The sequence below is a fragment of the Pelmatolapia mariae genome, linkage group LG12, assembly GCF_036321145.2.
Source record: "Pelmatolapia mariae isolate MD_Pm_ZW linkage group LG12, Pm_UMD_F_2, whole genome shotgun sequence".
Taxonomy (NCBI): domain Eukaryota; kingdom Metazoa; phylum Chordata; class Actinopteri; order Cichliformes; family Cichlidae; genus Pelmatolapia; species Pelmatolapia mariae.
Genome location: NC_086237.1, coordinates 14,841,931 through 14,867,836, shown reverse-complemented (window position 1 = coordinate 14,867,836; position 25,906 = coordinate 14,841,931). Strand labels below are relative to the sequence as shown.

Below are 25,906 nucleotides of genomic sequence, written 5' to 3'. Positions count from 1 at the left end.
TTTTTGTGTGTGTCATTTTAAGTGTGGTGTGTAAGATTTTTTTTTTGTGAATCCACTTCTAAAAACATTGAAGGAACTGGTTTGAATAGGCAGAAAGAGGCATTAGTAATAAATTAGTAAGAAACAGTTGTATTACACATGACGCAGTAGAGAGCGATTAAACAACTCAAACTCAGGCAAACAGGGGTGGTGAGGGAGCACTGACGCTGTAAAGGACAGGCTTCACAAAAGTCTGGAGTGTGTTAGGATTACATTCCTGTACAAAGAACAAAGCTTTGGCTTATCAATGAACTGCTTCTCAAGCCAAGAGTCAGGAAAAGTCACACTTAATAAGTTTATAAAGTTCAAACAGTTACACGATCTTTAATAATACTACACCCAGAACTTCAGAAAACGCAAGTCTAACTAGCTTTAATTTAGTAAGGCATCTTACCTTCATCAGTGCTGGCAGGCCGGCACTGGGTCCTTAAAACTTGAGCAAATAAAGCCAGAAACAGAAGTATACTTGGCCTCATCAGCATCCTGCTGAGGGAGCTACGACTGTTGGCTTTTGTGCGACTGGAACTCCATTCAGGTGTTTGGGACATCAGCAGCAGTGCATCCACAGTCCACAGCTTAAAAAATAAAATAAAATACATATATAAAATTCATGACATTATCAAGCTTTAACTCTTCACACGTTTGTTCTCAGTAAGAATATTTATTTATTTATTTTAAATGTATCAAAATCGGTTCATTGTCCAAGATATTTGAGTGTAAAACAGTTCAGGAAGCTAAACTGAACTAGCGAAACCTGATGCGAGAACAGCAAAATAAACTCTAATACATTAAATGTTTGTTGACAAGGAATTTCCATGACCACAAAGAAAAAAAAAAGAGTAGAGAATATTCTGTATGTTTAAGAGGTTTGAGGTAGATAATTCAGTATTTAGGCCTGCTTGCAGAAAACCGTGATAAGAAACTGCAGTGCTCTAGACTCCCACTGATAACTTGAACAAATATTGGATGTGTCATGCTCAGTTCACAGGAATGTAATGTTTTTACGAAACAATTCAAAGTAGCAATTTAAGTCTTGAACTCTTAAAGATTGCCATTGTACCCCGACAACGACATAGCAAGGTTTGTTGTTTTTGGTGCTTGTATTGTACCCCCCTTATGCACATCTGCTTAAATCATCACCTCTGCAGCATCTGGCCACACAGATTAACACTTGCTCATAATCTGCTTCACAGAATTTGTTAAAGACAAAAGGGAGAAGAAAAAAAAAAAAAAAAAAGATCCAACATACTACAGCCTGTTATGTGACACCCTTATTGAGAAAGACTGTCAGGCCATCATTTCCAGAGAGGGAAACAGAGAAGATCTATCGCCCAACAGTTGGTTTTGTTTCCCAAACCCAGAATGACACCCGCTGCAGCAATTTGCTCCCATAACCTGCTAATAAGTGTCAAAGACAAGACTCGGATGACAGGCTTTGCCAACTTTAAAAACCAATCGTTCTGTAAAAACACAAAGAGATGGGTCACATCTGATTAAAAAAGAAAAAGAAAAAAAAGAAAAGAAAAAGAAGCTTGGTTAATATTTTCACAAAGTCCAGCACAGAAGCAGCTGTGGTTTTCTTTAAGGGGTAATCACTTGTATGAGTGTTCCCTGACTGAAGCCGTCATTGTGTTCTCCTAAAACCAATTCAATTTCACTTTCCAAGAATGGCCTAGTGTTCCAGCAGCTGAGCTGGGTCAGGGGGGTCCAAGAGGGATAAAGAAGCTTGGTCATCTCTACTCCAAGCTGTGAGTCAGTGTTTGGGATGCCTCCAAGAAAATGCTTCTGCTGCCGGACAGAAGGAACCGCAACGAGCAGCCGACCACGTTCCCCAGCCCCTCGTCACTACGACAATATTTGGAAGGAGGAGGAAATCGCTTTTTCAAAGTGTGACAGGACACTTTGTCATAGTCCGCTCCCTTGGGAGCACTAGTCAGACATGCACTGTGTCCTACTACGCACACCCAAGGCATGCTGGTCTTGAAGTTGTGATTTGAGACTGAACCACACACTGGCAGCCTGACAATAATGACTCAAAGTCACCATTTTCAGTTTATTATTCAATAGGAAAATATGCCACCTCATTTTTTTTCCTCCTTTGAAGAATTCCATCCATCAATTTTGTGCTTTTTCAGTTCATCTGGTACTATATTTTATAAATAGCACAAATAATAAACTTTGTATCTGGTATGTGAATATTTTAAAAGAGCTAGTTACATATTAGAGTGCACATTAGAATGAAAAACATGACATTTGCCTACAAAAAAGAAAAGAAAAAAAGGGAAAAAAAAAAAAAAGGCCACATCATTTACATTTGCAAATCAAGAAATTATCATTTCCAGGTAAAAATAAAGTTGATTTGAACACATTGAGTATATTCATGTCAATTATTCCCCCATTTAATAAATAAATAAATAAATAAAAATGAAGAACTCTGTCTCAATGATGGCACAATGGGCTAAATGAAGAAAACTTAAACACCTATCAAATATCTAACTCTCAAACACTAAAGTCCTGTACTGTTGCAACTAAAACTCGCCTAATAGTTGGGGTGGATGAAAGTGTATAAACGTCTTCTTTTTAAAATCTTACATCAAGATTGAAATGCAAATGTCCACTCTTTGGTAGTAGCAGCATTTAACTGACACGCAAAGACTAGTGCCTGTCTAATAATTTGGTTTTACATAGGTCCTTTTAATTCAATAACCAGTTTTTATGCCTTTTGAGGCCAAAATTCAAAAGGAATGCAGAAAGACATTTAGCTTGTAAACAAGGACTGCTTGGGAAATAAATACAGCCGGAGAACTGGCATTACAGAAAAGGCACATATCCAAATGTTTGTTCACCAACTGATTTATCCACTCTTAAAAGATAAAAGCATTTCCCTGAACACTGGCAGCGCAGAGAGAACTCACACTAAACAAATTAAAAACACACACGAGACAGCTTTTCTGATTATATTAAGACAAAGGTTTCGGGGCAAACCTAAAAACATGACCCACACCATAATTACATTTCACTGTCCATCCATGCAGAAAATTCCTCAGCTCCCAAATTCTGTAGCCCCCTTCCAGTTTAGTCTGCACTTCCAGTCAGCAGCAGGCCAGTCTGTACATGGTCGCAATTCAGGGGAAGAAGAGCATCAGACCATTACCCTAAAGCTACCGTTTTCACAAAAAACAAAACACAGACTGCCTTTTTTTTTTTTTTTGCTGTTGTTGTCGTCGTCGTCATTTTCTGTGCAGCCATGCAATCTGACTCAGAGGTTCTCCACCATGGCGAGAGATCAGGTGTCATGAGATTACAGTCAAAAGTAAAGACCATTTGAATCTGACACTGCCATTTGGTTAACACTTTAACCCAAACTGCTTCTCAGGGCTGCTCAGTATGTGTGACTGTTTATCTTCTCTGCCACCCCCACCACCCCCTCCACATACACACATTTTGAGAAACAAAACTCCTAACCATGGCAGCATGAGTACAACAGATTCCACACAAGATGTTGAGCAAGTCACTGTTTAAAAATGTTTCAAGGTAAACACCGCAATCCCTCAACCAAATTTATTTATGGCAAATACAAACATACAGCTCAAGTGACAATAATTCTGCCAGGGAGAGCAGCAGCCTAGTAAATTAAAGGGCTCTGGAAAAAAAAACTTTTTTCCACCCTGGTGAAGTCCCTGTGGACTAAACCATCCATCTTCTCCCTCTGCCTTTATAACATAACATTTAGAGCACTACGCTGCATCTAATTGGCCCCTTCAGATCCAGCCTTCATGACAGATAAAGTAATGATGGGCAAAACCTTAAAATTTTAAAAATGAAATAAAACAAAATAAAAAAGTAATCAAACAACATTTCTAAATAAGTCACACCTTTTTTCAATAAAGGAAAGAAACAAATGTTGGAGATTACACTTAAGTGTTATGTATCCGCTAAACCAAACTCGACGCGTTAAATAGGAATAATAGCATCACATGTAGTTTGAGCATTTGTTGTTGTTGTTGTTGTTTTAAGGGTTCTCCTTGATGTGGTTAGAATTTATCCAAGCAACTTATCTAATGTGATTAAAGGCGCCTGCTGTGGCTGTAGACAGAAACCCAAACCAGTTTTAGCAGGCCTCTAGGCAACGTTTTGGCTCTTTTAACGCTTGTACTCTCACATTTTAAAGCATGGTTGGAGATTTTGTGGGTGTCGCACCCCATGAAAACTGTTCTTCCCTCCAAAGAGAAACATGCCTACAAAAAACAAAATACAAAACACTAAATTCTTGCCCAAAGACCATTTACTCAAGTGTAACATGTGGTTAAATGTCTGCTTGCCCAGTTCTTTAATTAACTTCCACTCAGGGTCCTCCAATAACGTTAAAACAGCGCAATAGCAAACAACAGCTAAGCCCCCTTTTAGCACGTAAACAAGCAGTAAAATGAAGCTAAATCAAGGAGTGAAGGAATAAAACGACCAGCTCACCTTACTGGCGGGGAGCCGTGAAACAGCCAGCCTCGGTGAGATAAGGAAGACTCATGAGCTGAGATTGGATGGAGGAAAACTTCCCCGAAAACTGTTTATCCAGACTTATCCCGCTAACGAAGCTCGACGTTTAGCTAACAGGTTTGCGCATATTTTCGCCCCTTCTTCTTCTTTTAAACAAACTTTCTGACAGAAGAGGGGGGGAAAAGTTCAACTAAAAAAAAGAAGAAAGAGAGAGAAAGATAATCAATTGAGCAGAAAAACTTCTTAAATGGTGTTAAATTGTGAAGTTTTAACTTCTAACGTCTTTTCTCCCTTTCTTACCTGGGTAAACACGTCCGAAGAAACTACGAGAGCGCAGGCTATGCAGCAGTTTCCAGCAGTCCCTTTATCCCAAAAGGCTTCGCTTGCGATGAAATTCAGTCTCCCCACTTCAGAAAACTGTCCTAAAGTTGTTCAACTCGCTCTAACACAATATCCGAACACGAAATATCCTCCAGTCTTATACATATATTTATTTTTTATACAAAAGAACGGCGCTTAAATCAATCCTAGAAAGTATTTCGACCGTTCCCGGCGGAGAGGTACGGCTAAACAACGAGAGTCCGAGCAGTTCCACACCTCCCCCCTTAAATCAGAGAATATGCGTATCCTCCGGAACATTGTCAAAACTGCACACAGTACACTAAGAGCTTCCGGTCTGCTGTTGAGAAAATAAAAGCCCAAAGCGGCAACGTTTCACAGAAAGTAGATGCGGTTGCTTGGTGCTGGTATCAAAAGATGTGCTGGGTACATTTACTGGACTACACTAAACAGGGATCGTTATTACTGCTGGTTATTACCCAGGAAGGTCGACTAATAAGTGAGACCCCTTTTGAGACCTCTTAGAAATGATAAAAGGAGGAGTTGGAGGGGGGTGCTAGTGCAGCAACAGCGGGGAGCAAACGTCACGTTGTTATGCTCAGGGCAGGTACTATGCATTGCTCTGACTACGCTTATACCTAGACTTTTAGCTGAGCTTCAATGCATTTGTCTGTGTGTGTGTGTGGGGGGGGGGCGCACCTTGTCTTCACCTAGAAAAATTGCGGATTTTATTGAGTCATTCACTTTTTTCACATGACATGTTCAGCTTCTATTCTCTACATTTCTTCGTTCAACGTTTATGCTAGGTTTCTGCGCATTATAAAGCCCCCCAAAAAGGACATTCAACTTTTATTTCGAAAGTCAAATAGACGGAATTCCGGTAGTTAACCGCGCTGTTACTTTTCATCTTGATGCAGGACAATTAGGTCTGGTCGATTCCCGGCTCTCGCTGCCTTCCACAGCAGCACCAACTCTCATACTGCGCTCTTTGCATTGCACAGCTGGAGACAAGACACAAGCGATACATCGTCTACAGTGCTCCTGTGTTGCAGTTTAAGTACCTCAATTGATTAAATAAAATAAAGTTAATTCCAACAATGTAATAATACATGACAAACATTAAATATTATTAGAAATATGTATGAAAAACGCCCGTTTGACAGCCACGGGAGACTTTGTATTGATTGTACACTGACTGTACTTTAGCACTACGCTTCCCATGTGACATTAACAGTGTAAAAGGCTGAGCTCTTGGTGTAAACTTTAAAATTAAATGCATTTGAAAAGCATAATAAAATCTATGGTGACACCACACCAGCACAAGCTGTATTGTAGAGGTGGAATGGGAAAGGTTACTCAGTTTTTCGCTGGCTGAATGTGGGCTTTAGCATGAGCTCTTGAACAGAGAACTTGCAGGATTTCACACAACAAGCATGAATACTAATTCAGCGAGAGAAAACAAGCACTTTCATCAACTTCCTGTTCGGGGAAACTATAAAATAGCTTTATTGTGCTGGGATCATATGCTTTGGCAGAATTTCAAAGAGCATCAGAATTTCAAATGTGTCTGCTAACTCAGCACAAACGCAAAGTTTGTTCTCCCCGATCAAACACATAGTTCATATCCAAAGAGCTCATGTGGTCTTTGATTTCACATCACAATTGACAAATGATTGACGACTAAAGCTGCTGAGACACATGAAGCCCAGCTTCGTAGCTAGATTAAAGAATGGGATGACAAAGAAACAGATTTGTGTTTCAACATGTGCTAGCCTCTTACATGCAATGTTATTCTTGTTTCAGTTTAAGGGCATTTTAAAAAGAAATTAATGACTTTATAATTAATCTTTTCTTTGAGACCTAAGATCTGTTTTTCAATTTCAGTGCTAAAAAGCAAACAAAAAAACCCCACCTCATACAAAGGCTCTGTACTTCTGCTTCTCTGCTGTTTTACTACCTGTGCTCTGGAGTTAAAGCAAACATTATCTTATAGCCATTGGACTGATTGTAACACTGAGGAGGATCTTGGCATGGTTTTAAAGGATGTAGGCTTTCTTTCTTGATTATGTTATTACAGTTCAAATTTTAGGAGAAGGACAGAAGGTGCAAGAAGAGATCACAACTACAGACATGTAAAGTGTTACTGGACACTTTATTATGTAAACCTTTTCAAATGGCTGTTAATGTACAGGTCCAATCCATCAGTCACATGGCAGCAGCATGTAGGCATGCAGACATGGTAAACATGACCTGCCGAAGTTTAAACCAAGCATCAGAATAGGGAAGGAAACAGATTTAAATGACTGTGAATATAACGTGGTCTGGGTATTTCACAAACTGCTTATCTATTGGGATTTTTCTACACAATTTCTAGAGTTTATAGAAAATGACCAAAGAAAGAAATTATCCAGTGAGCCAAATTATCCAGAGAAAATATCCAGTGAGCAGTTTGGTGCCAGAGGTCAGAGGAGAATGGCCAGACTGCTTTGAGCAGATAGAAATGCAACAGTAACTCAGAAAAACAAAGCGCACCTCTAAACCCCCAATAGATCAAACCTTGAATCAGATAGACTGTGGCAGCAAAAGAGCGCACCAGGCGGAAAGTGAGGCTACAATTCATACAGGCTCACCACAATGAGGCAACAAAAGATTGGAAAACATTTCCAGGTCTGATGAATCTCTATTTCTGCTGCAACATTTGGATGGTAGGGTCAGAATGAAGTGTAAATAAGATGTGTACCCATCTTCTGCTTCCAGCAACACTATGCCACAAAACTTTGATTATCTCAAACCTGTGTCTTAAACATGAAAATGAGTTCAGTGTACTCAAATGGCCTCCACAGTCACAGGATCTCAATCCAGTATCCAGACAGTACACCTCATTGTTGGTGTTAACCCAATGTTTGTCACTTGTGTAAAGATTCGTTTGAAATGTTCCGTTTTCATGAACTGTCCTTTGACGTCACACATCACAATCTGTGTGGAGGATCGCAGGAGCTTTAATCCACATGTGCAACATTTCAATACAGCCCGTCTCCATAACGAACTGGGTTGAGTTTGATAAATGGCATCAAGCAGGGGACTGGAGGCCATTTAGCAGACTTAATGTGTTTGGAATAATCAAAACAATCAGCTAAGAAAGTGCTATTTTCACACCTTGGTAATTTATACAAAGGAAAAACGAGATCTTTAGGAGTGTACCTGCTAGGCTGTAGCTATACGGGCATCACAGTTGTTTCCATCTTCTCATGAAAGCAACTGTTCCTTTAAGTAACAGTGACTGACTTTAATATCAAAAGAGACACAGCAGCTTCATGTTACCAGCAGACACTCTTACTTTTATTATTTCTAAACTTTTTTTAAATTCTTTTGACAAATGCACTTTGAGCTCAAATTAGCTTTCGACATCAAAGAGATCTGTTAACTATAAAACAGATGGAGCGTAAGTCTGACGACTGCATTACATACCAGAGAAACACCGAGCATGTTTATGAGAGTAACTAATAGTGAGAGTTAGACATGCACGTGCTGCCATCAGACCACATCTTAGGATTTCAGCATCAAAACACGAGCCAGAAGATCTTTGATGCAACAGCAGTCTGGAAGCAGATAGTTTATAGGCATTGGTTTTTGTGTCGCTGATAAAGAATTCCTCTGAGATGTACACAAGGCTGTGAGTGATTTAAAGAAAAATAGGACGAGGACGGCCTCGGCAGAATTCATAGCATATGGTGAGCATTTATTCATTTGGTTGCTTTTATTCTTTTCCACTCACTAGAGGAGAGGAGTTGAAAACGCCGAGCCCAGGGTGAGCTGAAGTGGTTTGGAGGAGACAAAAATGGAAATAGAACTAGAAACTAATAAAAGATGGTGTTTGATTGTTTACAGCAGTGTAGGAGAGGCTTTCTGTCTATATACCTCCCTGCACCACATAAGAGAATGAAAGCAGAACTCTTACGTGGGGCTGATTTGAAAGAAGCCTCGTTAATCATTAACGAGTCTCAGTGCTGTGTACATGCCACAGTAGCCCAATAAATATAGGCGAGCTCACCATCCAGATTAAACACACACGCCATAAAATGACGACATATCCTTTATGATGGGTTTTTTATTTTTTTATTAAGATTTACACATCTCAGTTTTTTTTTAATCTATGAGGAAATTCTCACAAGCTGTTCACAAAGGAGGAGATAATGTAAATTAGTTATTATCTGAGGTAGGGCCAGGACTGTGTGGGTTTTGAAGTCAGTTGATCCTAGATGCAGCTGACAAAAGCTCAGACCAAACACAGTTTGTTCCAAGATGAGGTGGGGCATTTCTGATCACTCCTCAATTCTTTTCAGCGTAAGGAAATGTTCCGGACACTGTTAAAGCCGGGAATACCCTATGCAAAAGCAAACTGAAGGCAGGCTAAGCCGCACATCAGCATGTGGACAAACACAGAGTCATGCAATCCACCGAGTGAATAATATCAGTGCTTTGCATGATGATTTGCCTAGCAGCTTCTTCATCGCCCCCAAAGTGGGGCTTTATTGTCCTCGCTTTTTGTGTTTGCATTCCATTGTTACCGGGCGAGTACAAATATCCTCCTTTATGCACAAAAACCTCAGCCGGGCCTTCCACTACAGCGCCTTGTGTCCAGCCCTCATCCATCCGTCAGCATTGCCCCTGTTCTACACAGGGCCCCCCAAGCTCTTACTCACCACCCCCAGCCAGCTCTTTGACATAATGCTGTTGTGGCTTTCCGGGCCTTTATGTTGGCTGTTGTCTGAGGCAGATTGAAGACCCTTTGTGTGTGTCAGCCCCTGTCCTGAGTGGCCAGGAGGAACCTGCTGGGCTGCGAGCAGAGAGACAGGAATGCACATATGAATGGGTTAGTGTGTGGAGGGCACCTGCTGACAGAGGAACGGCGTGCCTCTGTGAGTCTTAGTTCATCAGCGTAACCATCTTGTTCAATTACACGTGCAGCTCGGTGTTGCGTTCCCTGGTCATTCACACTGAAAGGAAGTGTTGTCACCACCACTGAGACTCCTTTTTTTGCTGTTTGGTATTGTAGAGAGGTGCTTAATAAATGATGTGCCAGTTCCATTGCTTTAGCTGTGACTGATGATCCCCACTAAACACAACCATTTGCTTCTGCTCTTCTGTTCTGAATTGATTTACATAAAAATAGGGCTTACAAGGAACTTAATTAAAATAATAATGTAAACTTGAAAACTGAAAGGTTAATCCACAACATATGTGGGAAACTGTAGCTCTATTGTAGAGTTAACCTTGTCATTTTTTTCAGATCTCATTATAATTTTAATTAAGTCCTTTAAGGGCTTCTATAAGTAGCAATGCTGCTTAATTATGAATAAAGTTCCTCATTTGAAAGGATAGTAAACATAATTTCCATGGAAATTTACTTTAAAAAATTATAATAATTTTTTTTAAGTGATTTTGAGTGTGGCATGGCTGCTGGTGCCAGACAGGTTGGTCTGAGTATTTCAGAAACTGCTGATTTACCAGGATTTTTACACTCAACTATCTCTAGGGTTTACATAGAATGGTCCAAAACAGAAAATATCCTGTGAGTGGCAGTTCCCAAGATGAAACTGCCTTGCTAATGCCAGAAGTCAAAGGAGCAGAGTGCTTTGAGCTGATAGGGAAACAACAGTAAATCAATCAACTACTCATTGCAACCAAGGTATGCAGAAGAGCATCTCTGAGCAACACAATGAACCTAGAAGGAGATAATCAACAGCATCAGAAGGCCATGCCATGTGCCATTCCACTGTGACACAAACCAATTATTTCAACTGCAGCAATGTCTTAAAACAGCGGTCCCCAACCCCCGGGCCTCGGACCGGTACCGGTCCGTGAGTCGTACCAAACGACTCACGGACTTACGCTCCATCTGTTGAGGCTCAGGTGTGAAATGTATGGTTTTCAGGGTTTTTATTGGTTTTCAGCGTTATTTTGTTATCGTTTTTATCGTTAACTCGGTTTTCTTGGGTCTTTTCACGTGTGTTATGAATAAATCTTCTTTTTTTCGGTACCGGTACTAGTTTTATTTTGTTGTATTTATCCGCGACACCTTAAAGGCCGGTCCGTGAAAATATTGTCGGGCATAAACCGGTCCGTGGTGCAAAAAAGGTTGGGGACTGCTGTCTTAAAACACATAGATAACCACTAGTTTCCTGCTTCTAAATTCAGGTAAAATTGAGGTTGTTGTACTCGCCCCTAAAAACCTTAGAAACATGGTTTCTAACCAGTGGAGGGCATTACCTGTGGTTGACCTCTCTGCCAGAAGTCTCTTCCTGTTAAAAGGGAGTTTTTCCTTCCCACTGTTGCCAAATGCTTACTCAAAGCTTTACAATATAAAGCGCCTTGAAGCGACTGTCGTTGTGATTTGGCACTATAAAAATAAAACTGAACATAACTGAAAAAAAAAAAAAAGGAAAATAGACCTCCACTGAGCCAACAGCAAGCCAACATGTGCAAATGAAGAACATGCTGGAAAGGGGAAAAAATTATATACCGCATATTCACAGAGCTCATTTGTAGATTTGGCAGGTGATACACTACAATATGGTTTCCCAAAACAGTCTGCTATGATAGAACCTTGATATATGATCCAACAAGCTTCATTAATTGTCCTCTGACTCATATGGAAACAGCTTAAGGGTTGTTTCACTGGCCATGCTTTTGAGAAGATTACATCTCCATAATCAATAAAAAGAAATTTAACCATCCATCCCAGAGTCAAAAGAAAAAACATCCGGGAATAAAAAAGAAGAAAAAAAAAATCAGACAATAACACAAAAATCACAGTTCACTGCACACAATTACTCAAGGAAGTTTTGACATTGTCCAGATGTGAGAGCTCCATTTTAGTCCAAAACACTGCTAACATGTCCTATATTAAAATGACTATCTGATCTATGATGTGGTTGAAACAACCTGGCCTGCAGATAGAAATAAAAAGCTAGCAAGCATGTGTCACATGGTGATCACCTGATAACCCTGACATTTCCCATAGTCACTGAGCTGACTGCCTGGAAGAGCTAAGCTGCAGCCTCTGGACTCATGGATCTGATCACCCGCTGACCTGGAAAGTGAAAGCGTAGGATCTACAACATCACATCAACCAGCAGACAACATGCTTCTTTGAAGTGGGAGTGGACCTAAATTGGATTATGCAGCATCTCAGAGGAGCAGCTCCCATATATTTGATTACACACGGCCCCTGAACCAACATCCACACGCCTACCTCCGCGACACACAACAGATAACATGGAGCTGTCCTCCATGCCAGACTCTGGTACTGCACCTCCTAATGTGTGCCCATCTGCCAGCCATTTACCTGATTGCTTTGGGATAGCTCAGACAGGTCCGGCTCTGCCAGGGCAGCTGCGAGGCAAGAGAATAGCATTATTTTTGTTCAGCTGAACACAGGAAAGATAAGGACTAGATGACCTTTTTTATCTGTGAAAACAGAAATCTAAATAAAAACATTAAAAATAATATTTATATAACCACTGAAACCACTACTTTTTACAGCTTTAACATTATTCTCAATCTGCAGAAAAATACACAGAATAGTATTTGCTCTCAATACTTAGACTAAAAAGTTCCCAACACCAACTTTAAATCCTTCACACAGACCACCTTCTATTTCTGAGGAAAATAACATCCAGTCCTGGTTTAACTTGGGCTCATTATGGTGGAAGTGGGTTCCAGGGCCAGGAAGTTTCATTGCTTTCCAAATAAATCTTGCTAAACAGAGCTGCAGTCCAAATTCCTCATCTTGTGGAGTCCTTCCCAAGTCCTCACACTATGCGAAGCCTCTCAGAAAACAGCCGTTAAAATCACGCTGCATTCTTCCTTTGCTTTAACATAAAAAATCTGAGAAAAATGAAGTAGCACAGATGCTTCAAAGAGATTTTTAAAATGTGTGGCAAAAAATGGGTCTTTCCTGACCAAGCATTTGATTTTCACTCATGCAGGCCAGATTTTTTTCTCACATAAACAACTCTCAAACTCAAACCAGGTCATGAAAAATTAAAGACCAAGGCCCTTAAGGTTTCCTCCAGTTTTATCAAGTGACACAGAGGGTTTTCATTAGCTCACTCACTGCTACCAAATCTGCATCACCATCAACTCTGATTGTGTTCCATACAGCCTGGCAGGGGAGCAATCACAGGGTGCTGTGGGTGGGTCCGACAGTCTGTGTGCCAGTCAAAATTACTGGTTCAACTTAAAGAGCAGAATGTGCTTTTTTTTCCCTCCTTAATGCCATTCAGACAAGAAAGAAAAAAGAAAAAAAAAAGGCGAGCCAACCACCCTGCTATTACAGACATGTGGCAATCAAAACGGGTTATCCCAGATACAGTTCCTCAGCTGTGTGCAAGGAGGAACTTGTCACTGAGCATAAACAGCTCTCTTGGCTTAGTTCTCGGAGCTAAAATACCCCCAATCCCACCCCATCTACCCCTCAACACCCTATCTCTCTGTGCTGTGTGGCGTCAGCTGCAATCAGCTCCAGATGTGGCCTGGCACCCCTCCAGTCACGGCATGGATGTGGTTTGAAGGTAGTTTGGAAACACCACCCACCAGCGGACCCAATGAAAGTTCCTCAGACTGCAGAGAGAGGTTTCTGTCGTGGGTTTGTATCTGTGCAGACCGCACTAATACCCACACATCTGTAGGAGGCTGAGAGGAAAATGTATCTCTCCTATGTGCATGTGTTACTTATTGTACATGCTTTGAATAAGTAAGCATGTGAGATAATGGTCACACAAGTATTTCCATCTGTTTCAGTATAAGGAAATACTTCCATAGGTTTTTCACCTCCGGGCCTCCTTCAGTCATGTGACCTGTGTCTGATTACTTAAAAATGAACAAGTAATCTCAGTACAAAACAAACAAAAACAGCTAATAATTGCTATTTTTTTGTTAGAAGCTTTACATGCTAAAAATCAGCAGACCGTTAAGAATGTGAGACACTCATATGGTTTAACTTAATTCTGAAATCCTGAGACTCACAACTAACAACATCTCGGTGCAGAAAAGTGTTAATGCTTTGCACCAGAAGCAGAAGGTTCCACAAGCTTCCTCAAATACAGTCGTAAAACTAGTAAAGTAGAAACAACTAACATCCCACAGTGGCTCAGGAGGTCAAGTCGGTCAATTGGTTGTGTGGTTCGAGTCCCAGCACCTCCAGCTCATGTGTTAAATTATCCCTGGAAAGATACCGAAACCCAAATTGCCATCCATTGTGTGCCTTATAGTTAGAAAGCACTTAAATACACAGAATAAAGTGCTGTAGGAATGGGTGAATGTGGCTTGTTGTGAACAACACTTTGAAGGCACAGTTCGGGTTAAAAAGTGTGACATACGTACCAGTCCATTTATCCTTTTTAAGCTGGCCCATGTTTGTTTGTTTTTTTAAATGACCAAAAACCAGAAAAAAACCTGCTGGAATTAGTTCACTAATATATATCAGCAGTACGGCTGCATAAACATAAACTGCCTGGACACTAGTGTCCTTCTGTGATGTCTTGCTATCAGCTGTAACAGATTTCCCTCTTTCTCACAGTTACGCTATTTAGTTCTCCAGCAATGTGCTGGGAGGATTGAATGAGGTCACTTTGTGCTTGTTGCCATCTAATTCAGATGGTGTCCCAGGGAAAGTGTCCAGCCCTTTTAGGACAACAGCTCCCCCTACTGTTAAGAGTTTTAAAGTTCAACAAGGATCATTTTTAGATAAAAGTGCCCCAAAACAGGCGAGAATTTGGCGTACAGTTTTAATACACTCCGAGTTCAAGTTCTGTGACATCATTGCACCTTTCAAATGATCTCTGCACTGGCATGTTGTCCTTGTCTTGCTATTGCTAAGTTGTGTGACTGTTTTGGGTCTTGTACCAAACGTAGGAGTCCGGATATAAATTTAATTCCACAAATACACATCAAAGCTTATAATGCACCATCAGTTATCTTAACATTAAGCCACCAAGAGCACTTCAGCTCAAAAGCTGGGCGTGTTCAATTGATTCTTCCCACTTCCGAATCCATTTCCTCACCACGTCTCAGTTCTCGTCAACAGCTGTAACTTTCTCTTCCAAACACGAATGCTGATGCTTGCTAAGGAAAATGTGGGAGATCATTCGTGTGATCTTAGTAACACAGCATGCCTCAGGTTCAGTGCATCTGCCATCAACAGGGGGGTTTTAAGAGCTCCTGCAGGTCTCCCTGCTGTGCCAGCTGGTAGGGTAGCTGGAGCCTCTTGTTCATCTGGCTGCGGAGTGCTGGGCAGTGCTCAACAAGGAGCTGACAGACCTCTTCGTGACCCCCTTCTGCAGCCTGCTCAACCATGTAAGAGAGTAAAAGATGCAGGCACAAGTTAAATGATTATATCTCAGCAGAATGGCTGTGTTATTGCTGGAAATTCTGTACCTTGTGTAAAGGGGACATGCCATCATCATCACAGAGTGCTGGATCTGCTCTGTGTTGCAGAAGGAGTCTTACCACATTCAGATGACCGCAGTAAGCTGATCGATGGAGCGGCGTGGCCCCGCCTGGCGTCTGCGGAGACGCACAGGCACCGTTCTCAAGAAGAAACTTGCACACAGAGAGATGACCACTGCGACTTCCATAGTGCTAAAAGGGAAAACGGCATTAGTGAATTATAGGTTTAGGTACATGGGTACATTAGGTACATGAGCTCATGCTGTGCAGCCAAACGTGTCTTCTGTAAACTCACCAGAGCGGTGTATCCAGCTGAGTCTCTCAAATTAGGGTCTGTCCCCTTCTGCACTAAGGACTTTACCCGCTCCAAGTCTCCATTCATTGCAGCAGACCAGATACCTGCACAGGACGCACAGCACCCTACTTCACTGACACATCTTTCAAATCAGAACAAAATAGTATTGCTTGGCCTAGTCTACATATTTGATAGCAGTGCGGTTTAACTCAACCACCACATGCCTGAAAGGTGAATGCAAACCTCGTTCAAAATCCATTTCGTACAGCGTCTGGTAAACACCAGCAGAGGAGACGGGATGAGAGCAGCACAAACAATGCTGTCTGTCAGACATTTCTTAAAAACGCGATAAATGAAAACATTCAAACCTGAAGGTGAACGCTAGTTTATAGTTACAGAAATGCTGTCAAACATTACTCTGTTGACAGTAACACGGTTCTTCTTCTACTGCTATTGTTGGGCTGCTCTGTGGCGCATTACCACCACCAACAGGACTACGTCGCAACAAACAAGCCGCAAAAATGCTGTTAATGAGCCAATGAATGTTTGGCCCGATGACAAGTTGACATGTTACATTTGAAATAAGATAAAGGCTGATGCGATGCGAATGAGTGGCGCTTTTCTTCACACGAAACGAAAACCTTCAAGATGGCTAAACGCTAGCGCTACAAATAACTTACGCATGAAACGTGCTTACGTAGAAGCCTCTCAGCCAATTACAGAGCTGTTTACAGGCCCCTTCAGATGCTCTCAGATTTGGTAGCGTTACATTAATGGATTTGTTTAGGCAAATTAGCGGCCGCGGTTAACTTTGAGCTGCGGTGACATAATTATTATCAGTGATGCACTTCTACAGCGACTGCAACTGCTCACGCTTACATGATCATTTTATAAGCATCAAAAAAATTACGTATGCTGTTTGAAACTTATACATATCACAACATCAGCTCTATTTAATGCTTGACAACAGCACAGATACAATAAATTAATACAGTTGACTCAATAGAAAACACATTGAGCTATTTAAATATAATAATAACACTCCCAAGTTCAGCTGTGCCTATAAGTATTCCTCCAAGTTACACTTGCAAAGAATATCTAGTTTTCCCGACAGCTGTGAAGGCATCTTTTGTCTCGTGTTGTTGTCTGATGCAGCAAGCTAGCCTGCTTCATTTGTTTCGGCACACGAAAAGGAGACTAGCTGGGAGAGGATACGTCATTGTCCTATTATTTTAGCCTTACTAGACCTTCAGCCATAGCGCGTGAAGAATGAGAAGAGTCACGTTATTTGTTAACGGGACATGTAAAAATGGCAAGGTGGGTAATAGGTGAGGCTGCTGAGTGTGAGAGCTTGGGCCGCAGAATGACTGGCTTTTTCCACTGAACGTACCTAAGGTGTTTCAGGATGCACTGCTAACTGCTGATACTCAAACGCCACATCATGTACTCATATGATGACAGGGTTAATCTCTGACTTTATTACATTTTTTCCCCAAATAAACTACCGTTGAACTTTAAGGTCAACCACCATTTCCACCGTGACTCATATATGTCGTGTTAGGCTGGAGTGACCCTTTTGCTTTCGGTCCTTAATCCATCGTTTTCCCCCCTCTCTCTTTAGGTTGTAGCAGTATACGGAACCTTGTCCGACTTACTATCTGTAGCAAGCAATAAGTTAGGAATCAAAGCCTCCTGTTTGTACAATGGAAAAGGTGGTCTCATTGATGACATTGCCCTTATAAGGTAAGCTCAGCTGTAACAACAAACTTGAAGGTCGCCTCTCTACATTATGTTTCTGACATGTGCGTCTGTGCCTCTCCCAGAGATGACGACGTGCTGTATGTGTCAGAAGGAGATCCATTTATTGGTGAGTGCTGGCATGTCTGCTGCTGGAGTCTCATCCACTGTCAGAGTGTCCAAAGGTTTCAATGTCTCTGTTGTCTTCCTTCACTTTATTATCACAGACCCTCAAAATGAAGCCAAGATTACATCAGATCCGCTGGCAGCTCACACTGACTGGCTAACCCTTAACATTGGTGGCCGTCTTTTCACCACCACCAGGTATTTGCGCTTTAAATTCAGCTTTCATGCCATATCTCATTCGTTGTTTCTCTGTTCTCTGGTTGCTGAATGCACCTTCTTTTATAATCAGGAGCACCTTGGTCAGCAAGGAGCCGGAGAGTATGCTCGCTCACATGTTTCGAGAGAAGGGTACTGAGACCAGCTGATCAATGAGCATTTCAGTTCTTATTCAGCCATGTTATTGAGTAAGTTTCGTCAAGCTCTGTGTTGTGTCTGTTTTCAGATGTGTGGGGAAACAAACAGGACGAGCATGGGGCTTACCTCATTGACCGCAGCCCTGAGTACTTTGAGCCTATTCTCAACTACTTGAGACACGGTCAGCTCATTATCAATGAAGGCATAAATATACGAGGTAACGAGGCTTCTTTTAAAAATGTTTTTCCTAAATGATGAGGTCTACCTGCATGCAAGTGATCTAATGTCTAAAATGTTAAAAAAAAAAATGGAGGGATATGTAGCAATCTCCTAAATGTTTTCCAGGTGTCCTCGAGGAGGCTCGCTTCTTTGGAATTGAGCAGCTTGCTGAACAGCTGGAAGTAGCGATCAAGGTAGTTTTTAATGCGGAAGTCAAAAAGCTAGTTTACAATAAAATCATGTTTTATGCTGTTAAAAATGTTAATAAAAACAAACTAGAGTAATTTGTAAACCAGTTAAACCCGATATTTGATAGAGAACAGTACAAAGAAGAGAAAAACCAAGAAGTATTAAAATTGCATACTCATTTTGAATTTGATGACTGTAATGTCATTTTTTTTTTTTTTTTTTTTTTTTTTTTTTTTTTAAAGAAACAACACTCTGGGAAAGCAATTGTTGTACTTTTTGTGCATGTTTTTGTTTTTAGTCTTTCAGTCCATGCCAGCTTCACATTCAGATGCTTTTATTATGCAGCCATGTTGATATGTGAAGCTGGTAAACTGTAACTGAGCATGCAGAGTGCTTATAACTACAAGCCACATTCACCCGTTACACATATATCCATATAGCCACTTCTTTTTTTTTTTTTCTTCTTACACCCAAGCGTTTTGTCTAGCATTTATACTCACACCAATGGTTGCATTAGGAGCAACTCGAGGTTGAGTATCTTGCCCAGCTACCCCCGGCTGGGGAATCAATCCTCTGGCTCAGCGGTCCCCAACACCCGGTCCGTGAGTCGTTTGGTACCGGGCCGCGAGAGTTGAGGCTCGGGTGTGAAATGTATGGTTTTCAGGGTTTTTATCGTTAAGTCGGTTTCCCTGGGTCTTTTCCCGTGTTGTAGTCGTGTGTCTTATTTTGAAAGAAATATTTACGTGTTACCATAGCGACCAGAGAGCATCAAGAAGCAGAGAGGAGGATGTTACTCTCAATGTTGTTGGCGCATTTCAGGAGGACGCTGCTAATAAAGTTACACAATTACACAGCTGAATTCGCGTTTATTATTATATTTACATAATGCCACAGTTTTTGTCTGTATCATTTTTATTTTGTTGTATTTATCCGCGACACCTTAAAGGCCGGTCCGTGAAAATATTGTCTGACATTAAACTGGTCCGTGGTGCAAAAAAGGTTGGAGACCGCTGCTCTGACTGATACACGACCTGCTCCACCTCCTGAGTCACAGCTGCCATAGAATGTGGTTGGTATTGTCTTACATGAATGGTGTAGGCTTTCCTTGAAAAGGAAACAAATAAACTGGGAGGTAGAAGATGTCACGTCAAATTGTGTATGCCATTCATCTTAAATGGTGCGTTCACAGATGTGCTAGTTACCCATGCCATGTGCATTAATGCACCACCACCACCACACAAGCTGACTTTGAGCTGTGCTCTTAATAAGCCGGCTAATCCCATGATTTCTCTCCGTATTGACGCTCCATTTATGGGTGCACCTGGAAACAGTTTACCGTCATTTGTTTTCAGACGTGTTCCTGAGTCCATGTCTGTGTTACTAAAACACAACAATACAGTACATGTTTTTGGTCTTGTCCATTGTGTGCAGTGGACTGGATAAATACCCAGTTATGCTAATGAGCTGTTGTCAGTTAACTTTATTTGATATTATGATCTGCCACGTGATTGCTTTTTTTTTTTTTTTTTTTTTTTTTCCCCCCCCCACAGTTTTTTGGGAAATTCAGTATCGGAATATATTTTTGTATATTTTTTCAATTATTTATAAAAAAAAAAAATTAGTTTTAACATTAATATTTTATTATTATAATTATAATCTGTCTTTGTAAATGCAAAAAGTATGGAGTCATTTGGAACTCACTGAACGCCCAAATTTAACTGAGAATTTTGAATTTTACATATCACCTCTGCTTCTTTGGAAACATGGTTGTTAAAAATGTGATCTCTCCCTTGCATGCTTTCTTTTTAAACAGAACTCGCAGCCACCCGAGGACCACTCTCCTATTTCCCGCAAAGAGTTTGTCCGTTTTCTTTTGGCAACACCGACCAAGTCAGAGCTCCGCTGTCAGGTACGGTTAGATGAAACTGTTTTAATTCACTCTCATATCATCTGATCGAATTTATACTTGACCCTATTGCTCTTAATGTTTCTAGGGACTCAATTTCAGTGGCGCCGATCTGTCCCGACTTGACCTGCGCTACATCAATTTCAAGATGGCTAACCTCAGCCGCTGCAATCTGACACACGCCAACCTGTGCTGCTCCAATCTGGAGCGGGCTGATCTCTCTGGAGCCAACCTGGATGTAAGCGTGGCAGCCCTGGTGTTGTTCAGGCTAAATCTTTTACATATCCATTCAGTGTCTGTAAATGCTCTTTAGGAGTAAATGCTTCCTCCTTCCGTGTATCTTAATGTGCTATTTTTTGTTTGTTATGTTTTTTTAAATGTTGGCCTTGTGGTGATGCAAAAATGTACTTGTCTTAGGATTTTTGGTCTCTCTATCTGCTGCCCCCTCACTTGTGTAGAAAAAAGGACTACTCTGTTCTTTAATATCTTAAAGATACTGCTACAGATCTTCCTCTCACATTCAGCTTATTTAAAAAAAACAGCACTTTTTTTTTTCTCCATAATCTTTCCATTAATAATTTCTAGAGGTTAGGTCAGACTATCATAAAAACCTTTGCTCTTTGCTCTGCTGCTTGCAGGGTGCTAACTTACAAGGGGTGAAGATGCTGTGTTCCAATGCTGAGGGAGCTTCTCTCAAAGGATGCAATTTTGAAGATCCATCTGGACTGAAGGCCAATCTGGAAGGTAATCTATAAAAGCTTTTCTGATGGAAAAAGGAGGCAGCCTTAGTTTAGTTTTTATTTTTTGTTTTTGTTTTAACTGTACGATTTTTATTTATTTATTTTTTTTAAATCAGGCGCTAACCTGAAAGGAGTCGACATGGAAGGAAGCCAAATGACCGGTATCAACCTGCGTGTGGCCACTCTCAAAAATGCAAAGCTGAAGAATTGTAATCTGCGGGGAGCTACTTTAGCAGGGACAGATCTCGAGGTGAGTCAAGAATTATCTTTAAAAGCACACAATAAAGTGGGCTCAGGTGGCAGGTTTTGTTTATGACATCAAAACCAGGAGCAGAAATAATGACACTGCAAATCTGAATAAAATTCCCAATTTGTGACGCAGCTTGCGAAAAGCAAAGTCCCAAATTTTTGTTTTTTGCTTCTTATGTTTCCTGAAATCCTAAAACTTCTTGATGACATCCAAAAGCAGGTTTAATTTATCGCTCTTTCTCCATTTTCTGTTCATTTTTAACTTGAAGATCTCAAACTTTGTGCTTTTCGAATGATTGTGGAGCAAATAAACACTGACCTGAAGCACATTTGTAAATTATTAAACTGCTGATTAAAAGCTTCACGGTCGATCTGTCACAATCCACACAGCGTTAACACCACAGGCCAAAGACGGTAAGGCTCGCCTCATTACTTACGAATTTTTATTGTTTTTTTTTCTGCTGTCCAGAACTGTGATCTGTCTGGCTGCGATCTACAAGAAGCTAACCTGAGAGGGTCCAATGTCAAGGGAGCCATTTTTGAAGAGATGCTGACCCCTCTGCACATGTCACAGAGTGTCAGATAACTCAACACCACACCTGCAAGTCCAATGCGGGCCACAGCTTTCCCCAAGTCGCTCCTTTTCAATCTCTCTATACCTATCAGTGCAGTAGGTATACGTATGCACACCCCTGGCATTCCACCAATATTATGTTAGCTTTAAATATATTGCACTAGAATTTATCCAGGGTTGTCTTATGTATGTTTGTATGGTAGGATGTTTTGAGAATGTTCAGCTGCGTTTATCACCAAAAAAAGTAAAAGGTTCCTAGTTTGTGTAGATGTGTCTGGATGTAATCCAGTGACTATACTCATTTAGTTTTCATACTTTTATTTCATATTACTTGATATGTTAATAGGAATCAAAGTCAGCTTACCTTTGAGCAGTAAAGCTCAGAGCATTGAGCTTCACTGCATGCTGCTGTAGCAGAAATAGAAGGGGGTTAATTACCAATAACTGTGTCAATATATATATTCTTCTTTAAGTATGTAACTTAATATTGCTGGATATACAACATATTATTATAAAAGAAATAATGCAAGCCAAAGCCATACACTAGCACAGTCTAACAGGCTAAAAGTGCTGTTAGAGCAACATAAAACTATGCTACATGCTCGTTTTAAACACAGCTCGAGTATGCAATACAAGATGTATAGCTGTGAGGTTTGTTTTTCTAGTTTGATGTTTTTTTTCTGTCTCCTAAAAAAACAAAACAAAAAAAAAAGCTTTCCCTCGTTTTGTGCTCTGTGAATCTACCTCTTATTAACCCGAGGTGTGAGTGATCCACAACTGCATGTATTCGGATGTGGCAAAGCTTATCGTAACGTTCATGCACATCATCCGTTATTTATCCAATCCCCAGTACGGCAGGAGAGTCCATTTTCATGTTGCTAAAGTGGGCTTTGCCTGGAAACGTGCTTCATGTATTTATGTATGTCACTTAATCATGCTTTAAACTTGTTTGCACATGTATATGTTAACGTGTAACGTGGTATATCCTTTCACCAAAAAGGTTTGGTGCTTCTCTTATGTAATCTTGTGTAAAGCAAATCCAGTGCTTCCAAAACTTCCCCAAAAAGTCATTCTTAGAGTAGACAGAGGTGTTGTCAGCTGTTTTCTGAAGGATCTAACTTCGGTTCTTGTTCCACAGTGTCCGTTTGCATGTGAGGGGGGAGGGGGAAAGCTGTGTCTTTGACCAGTGAAGTTTCTCTGGCTGTAGCTCGAAGCTGCTCCAATGATGCAATATTATTCACTCAATGAAGTGGAAGGTACCCGGCCTGTGAGAATGAATGATGAAGGCAATCATAATGTGTATTTCACCCTGAGTGTGAAAACCAATGGAAGAGCTATGGTTATTTATTTTAATACATCTCACTGAATGCAATATGGGGCAGGGGTTGATTTGTTTGAGGCAGGGAGTTGTGTAGTTATCCCTGTCTATGAATATTGCACTCGACCATGGAAATATGTTTCCATAAATGACTGTTATAAATAAACTGCTATGAAGAAAAAGTCTTTGTCATCTGTTTTTCTTTCTCGGTTGCTTTGGCTCAGTTCTCGAATGACAGTCATCTAAACGACATGTCACATCCTTCAGAACTGCTGCTTGTGCTCATTTGAATGAGCATTTGTCATTCTTTGTTAGAATTTGCAAATGTTTTTAGACATTTTGGCCTATGACTCAGCACAGATGTCTACAGCTTGAGCAGTCATTAGTTGCACTTGTCTTTATGAGCAAAATGGATAATCCTATCGGCCGAATAGTTCTACTCTTACACACTTGGAATATATTTTGAAATGTATTAAGTCTGCACATGCAGAATACAACATCTGACTACCAACAGCTGGAACGACCAATGGTCTATGTCGTGAGTATAAGGAAAACATACACTCGCTGGACACTTTATTAGTTACACCTTATTAGCACCAGGGTGGTAGTGTCGCACTGTTGCAGATTTGTCGGCTACACATTCATGATGTGAATCTCCCATTCTGCTACATCCCAAAGATGCTCTGTTAGATTGAAAGCTGGTAACTGAGAAGACCTTATGCGGCCACCATGCAAATCGAACAACTGCGGGAATTCAAAGACCTCGGCTCTCTGATGCAAGAAAAGAAAGTGGCATCAACAGCGGAAATGTACTCAAGAATCGGTCAAGCGGCGGCGGCATTCCCCTCCTTACGATGGTGCATCTGGGAGAAGACAAACGTCACCCTCATCACCAAAATCCGCCTGTACCGCTCACTAGTACTGCCCATTCTTCTCTACTGATCCGAGCCCTGGGTCATCCTCAAGCACGACCTCAACAAGCTCGAGATCTCCCAAATGTGCCGTTTGCGTCAGATTCTCCGAGTGTCCCAACGTGACCGTCTCAGCAACAGCATGACACGTAGTCAATGTCACCAGCAGCCCTAAATGGAAGAGCTGACCCTGAAGTGACGACTCCAATGGTTTGGCCATGTCTGCTGCATGAGCAACCATCACCTGCCATATCGCCTTCTGCTGCAGCAGCGCACCGCCCACTGGAGAATCGAGTGTGATGCACCCAAGAAGACTTGGATCAAGCAAATTGAAGACAATCTTAAGCAACGATGTCTAACCATCGAGCAAGCAAAGGTCAAGGCCACAGATCGCAATGACTGGAAGTGCATTGTTGACCAAGATGGAAACCCTACGGCACCCACAGCGACGTATTTGCTTCGACCTCCCCTGCCGACCGCCAGCTAGGGACAAAACAAAGAACTGTGGAGACCATTTAACTACAGTGACTCACTTTCATCTTAAAGAAACCACTTTTGGGAGATTTTAGCGCATAATCCTGCTGGTACATTATGGTCAAAAGGGATGAACATGGTCAATGGACATGATACAAGGCATGATGCATTCATGCTTTCATTATTTACACCAAATTCTGACCCTACAATCCAAATGTTGCAACAGAAAGTGAGACTGGTGAATCAGAATGTTTTCCAAATTTTATGTTGTCCAATTTTGGTGAGCCAGTTTAAACTGTAGCCTCAGTTTCCTCCTCTTAGCTGGCAGTAGTGGCACCTGGTGTGGTCTTCTGCTGCTGCAGATGTTCTTCTGCATACCCTGGTTGTTATAATTGGTTATTTGGGTTACTGTTACCTTACTGTCCGTTCAAAGCAGCCTGCCCATTCTCTCACATCAACATAGCACTTTTGCCCAGAGAAGTGCAGCTCTGTAAAACAGATGTTTGTGTACATCAGGGTACACATGAGGTAAAAAAAAAACATACCAAAGCAGTTCTGGAATAACTGTCATATATCTTGTGAAGTCAGTTCAAAGTACATCATAAAATGATCAGAAACTGCAAAAATCACACATCAGGTGCAATTGTTCAAGCAGCTCTGTGGGTTGCCAGAGTTGCCAAGTGTTGCTTAATCCCACTTTGTGACCCCCTGTAGTGAAGTGTTGGAGGAAACAAAGCACAGTTATATAAACCTTGGAAATTCATGTGCAGCAGACTTCACAAAGGACAGCAGAAGAGATCAGAAGTTCTCGTCTAATGCACAGAAGGTAAGGTCTTATCTGAAATGTGATAAGGACTGAAACAATATCTGGAGTTAAATGGGGGAAAAATTCTATCATTAACATGCTTACGTGCAAAATGTGAAGCTTTATCCTCAGAATGGCTGCAAAAATCTTGGCACTGTGGCTGCTGCTCGCAGGGACGGTGTTTCCACAGGGCTGCTGTCAGCACTGGTCATACGGACTGAGCCCAGGAGGGAAGAGGGATCTGGACAACTTCTCAGACACACTGGGCAATGTAAGCATTAGTCTAACAGCAACTCTTTATCTGTACATTAGCAGCTGTTGCTTTTCACTGCAATGTTTCTTCATTTTTCCTCAACAAAAGATGGTTGAAGAGTTCCCACGCGTCGAAGCACCTTGCAGTGTTTTCGGTTGTGCAGAGGAATCACCTTTTGCCAAAATGTACAGAGTGAAAGGACTTCTTGTAAGTTTTTCTCCTGAATAATTCAGTGTTTAGATTCACTGATGCATCTGTCATTGCTGTCAAAAGGCAGGCAAAGACCTGACCTCATTTTTTTGTCTTCTTTTTAAAAAAAAGATTTTTCTCCTTTCCTTTCAGGCGAGTGTGGCCGAAAGGGAAAACGGACACCGGACATTCAAGAAATGAAAGATTTCTCTGATTCTACAATTCATTTTTTATATAAGCATA

General features: G+C 41.1%; 4 protein-coding genes across 6 annotated transcripts in view; 2 read left to right on the top strand and 2 right to left on the bottom strand.

Moving 5' to 3' along the window:
- The window catches only part of fgfr1a (fibroblast growth factor receptor 1a), a 32,133-nt gene extending 22,008 nt beyond the window's left edge, over positions 1–10,125 (bottom strand). The window contains exons 1-3 of one of the 3 annotated variants that reach the window (XM_063490130.2): positions 4,834–5,916; positions 4,510–4,723; positions 434–614 (exon numbers count right to left, since the gene is read on the bottom strand). In XM_063490130.2, the coding sequence (XP_063346200.1) occupies positions 434–587 (154 nt within the window). In that variant the 5' untranslated portion in view covers positions 588–614; positions 4,510–4,723; positions 4,834–5,916. Of the gene's footprint in view, positions 1–433; positions 615–4,509; positions 4,724–4,833; positions 5,917–9,575 lie in introns of those variants that run through there. The other 2 variants (XM_063490131.1, XM_063490129.1) reach the window with 2 other exon arrangements.
- A 2,341-nt stretch (positions 10,126–12,466) lies between these two features.
- Positions 12,467–16,288, bottom strand: ankrd39 (ankyrin repeat domain 39). Its single transcript, XM_063490133.1, has 4 exons — positions 15,863–16,288; positions 15,620–15,723; positions 15,313–15,516; positions 12,467–15,219 (listed from the first exon to the last, which is right to left on the bottom strand). The coding sequence occupies exons 1-4, from the start codon at positions 15,951–15,953 to the stop codon at positions 15,073–15,075; spliced, it is 546 nt and encodes a 181-aa protein (XP_063346203.1). The 5' UTR covers positions 15,954–16,288; the 3' UTR covers positions 12,467–15,072.
- Positions 16,289–16,739: 451 nt separating this feature from the next.
- kctd9a (potassium channel tetramerization domain containing 9a) lies at positions 16,740–23,204 on the top strand. Its single transcript, XM_063489270.1, has 12 exons — positions 16,740–16,936; positions 17,241–17,362; positions 17,443–17,486; positions 17,584–17,680; positions 17,772–17,830; positions 17,925–18,053; positions 18,182–18,249; positions 20,058–20,153; positions 20,239–20,388; positions 20,789–20,894; positions 21,007–21,140; positions 21,609–23,204. The coding sequence occupies exons 1-12, from the start codon at positions 16,889–16,891 to the stop codon at positions 21,723–21,725; spliced, it is 1,170 nt and encodes a 389-aa protein (XP_063345340.1). The 5' UTR covers positions 16,740–16,888; the 3' UTR covers positions 21,726–23,204.
- Positions 23,205–25,186: 1,982 nt separating this feature from the next.
- Positions 25,187–25,906, top strand: LOC134638951 (progonadoliberin-1). The gene is made up of 4 exons (XM_063489929.1): positions 25,187–25,242; positions 25,342–25,492; positions 25,583–25,681; positions 25,817–25,906. The coding sequence occupies exons 1-4, from the start codon at positions 25,232–25,234 to the stop codon at positions 25,862–25,864; spliced, it is 309 nt and encodes a 102-aa protein (XP_063345999.1). The 5' UTR covers positions 25,187–25,231; the 3' UTR covers positions 25,865–25,906.

Excerpts from the sequence above, each read along its gene's own strand:
- ankrd39 (XM_063490133.1), bottom strand. The coding sequence starts at position 15,953 with ATGTCTGACAGACAGCATTGTTTGTGCTGCTCTCATCCCGTCTCCTCT. Across the intron at positions 15,517-15,619 it reads CAGCTGGATACACCGCTCTG|CACTATGGAAGTCGCAGTGG; the intron begins GTGAGTTTACAG and ends TTTCCCTTTTAG. Across the intron at positions 15,220-15,312 it reads GCATGTCCCCTTTACACAAG|GCTGCAGAAGGGGGTCACGA; the intron begins GTACAGAATTTC and ends ATGGTTGAGCAG.
- kctd9a (XM_063489270.1), top strand. The coding sequence starts at position 16,889 with ATGAGAAGAGTCACGTTATTTGTTAACGGGACATGTAAAAATGGCAAG. Across the intron at positions 16,937-17,240 it reads GGACATGTAAAAATGGCAAG|GTTGTAGCAGTATACGGAAC; the intron begins GTGGGTAATAGG and ends CTCTCTCTTTAG. Across the intron at positions 20,389-20,788 it reads TCTCTGGAGCCAACCTGGAT|GGTGCTAACTTACAAGGGGT; the intron begins GTAAGCGTGGCA and ends TGCTGCTTGCAG.
- LOC134638951 (XM_063489929.1), top strand. Across the intron at positions 25,493-25,582 it reads TCTCAGACACACTGGGCAAT|ATGGTTGAAGAGTTCCCACG; the intron begins GTAAGCATTAGT and ends CCTCAACAAAAG. Across the intron at positions 25,682-25,816 it reads ACAGAGTGAAAGGACTTCTT|GCGAGTGTGGCCGAAAGGGA; the intron begins GTAAGTTTTTCT and ends CTTTCCTTTCAG.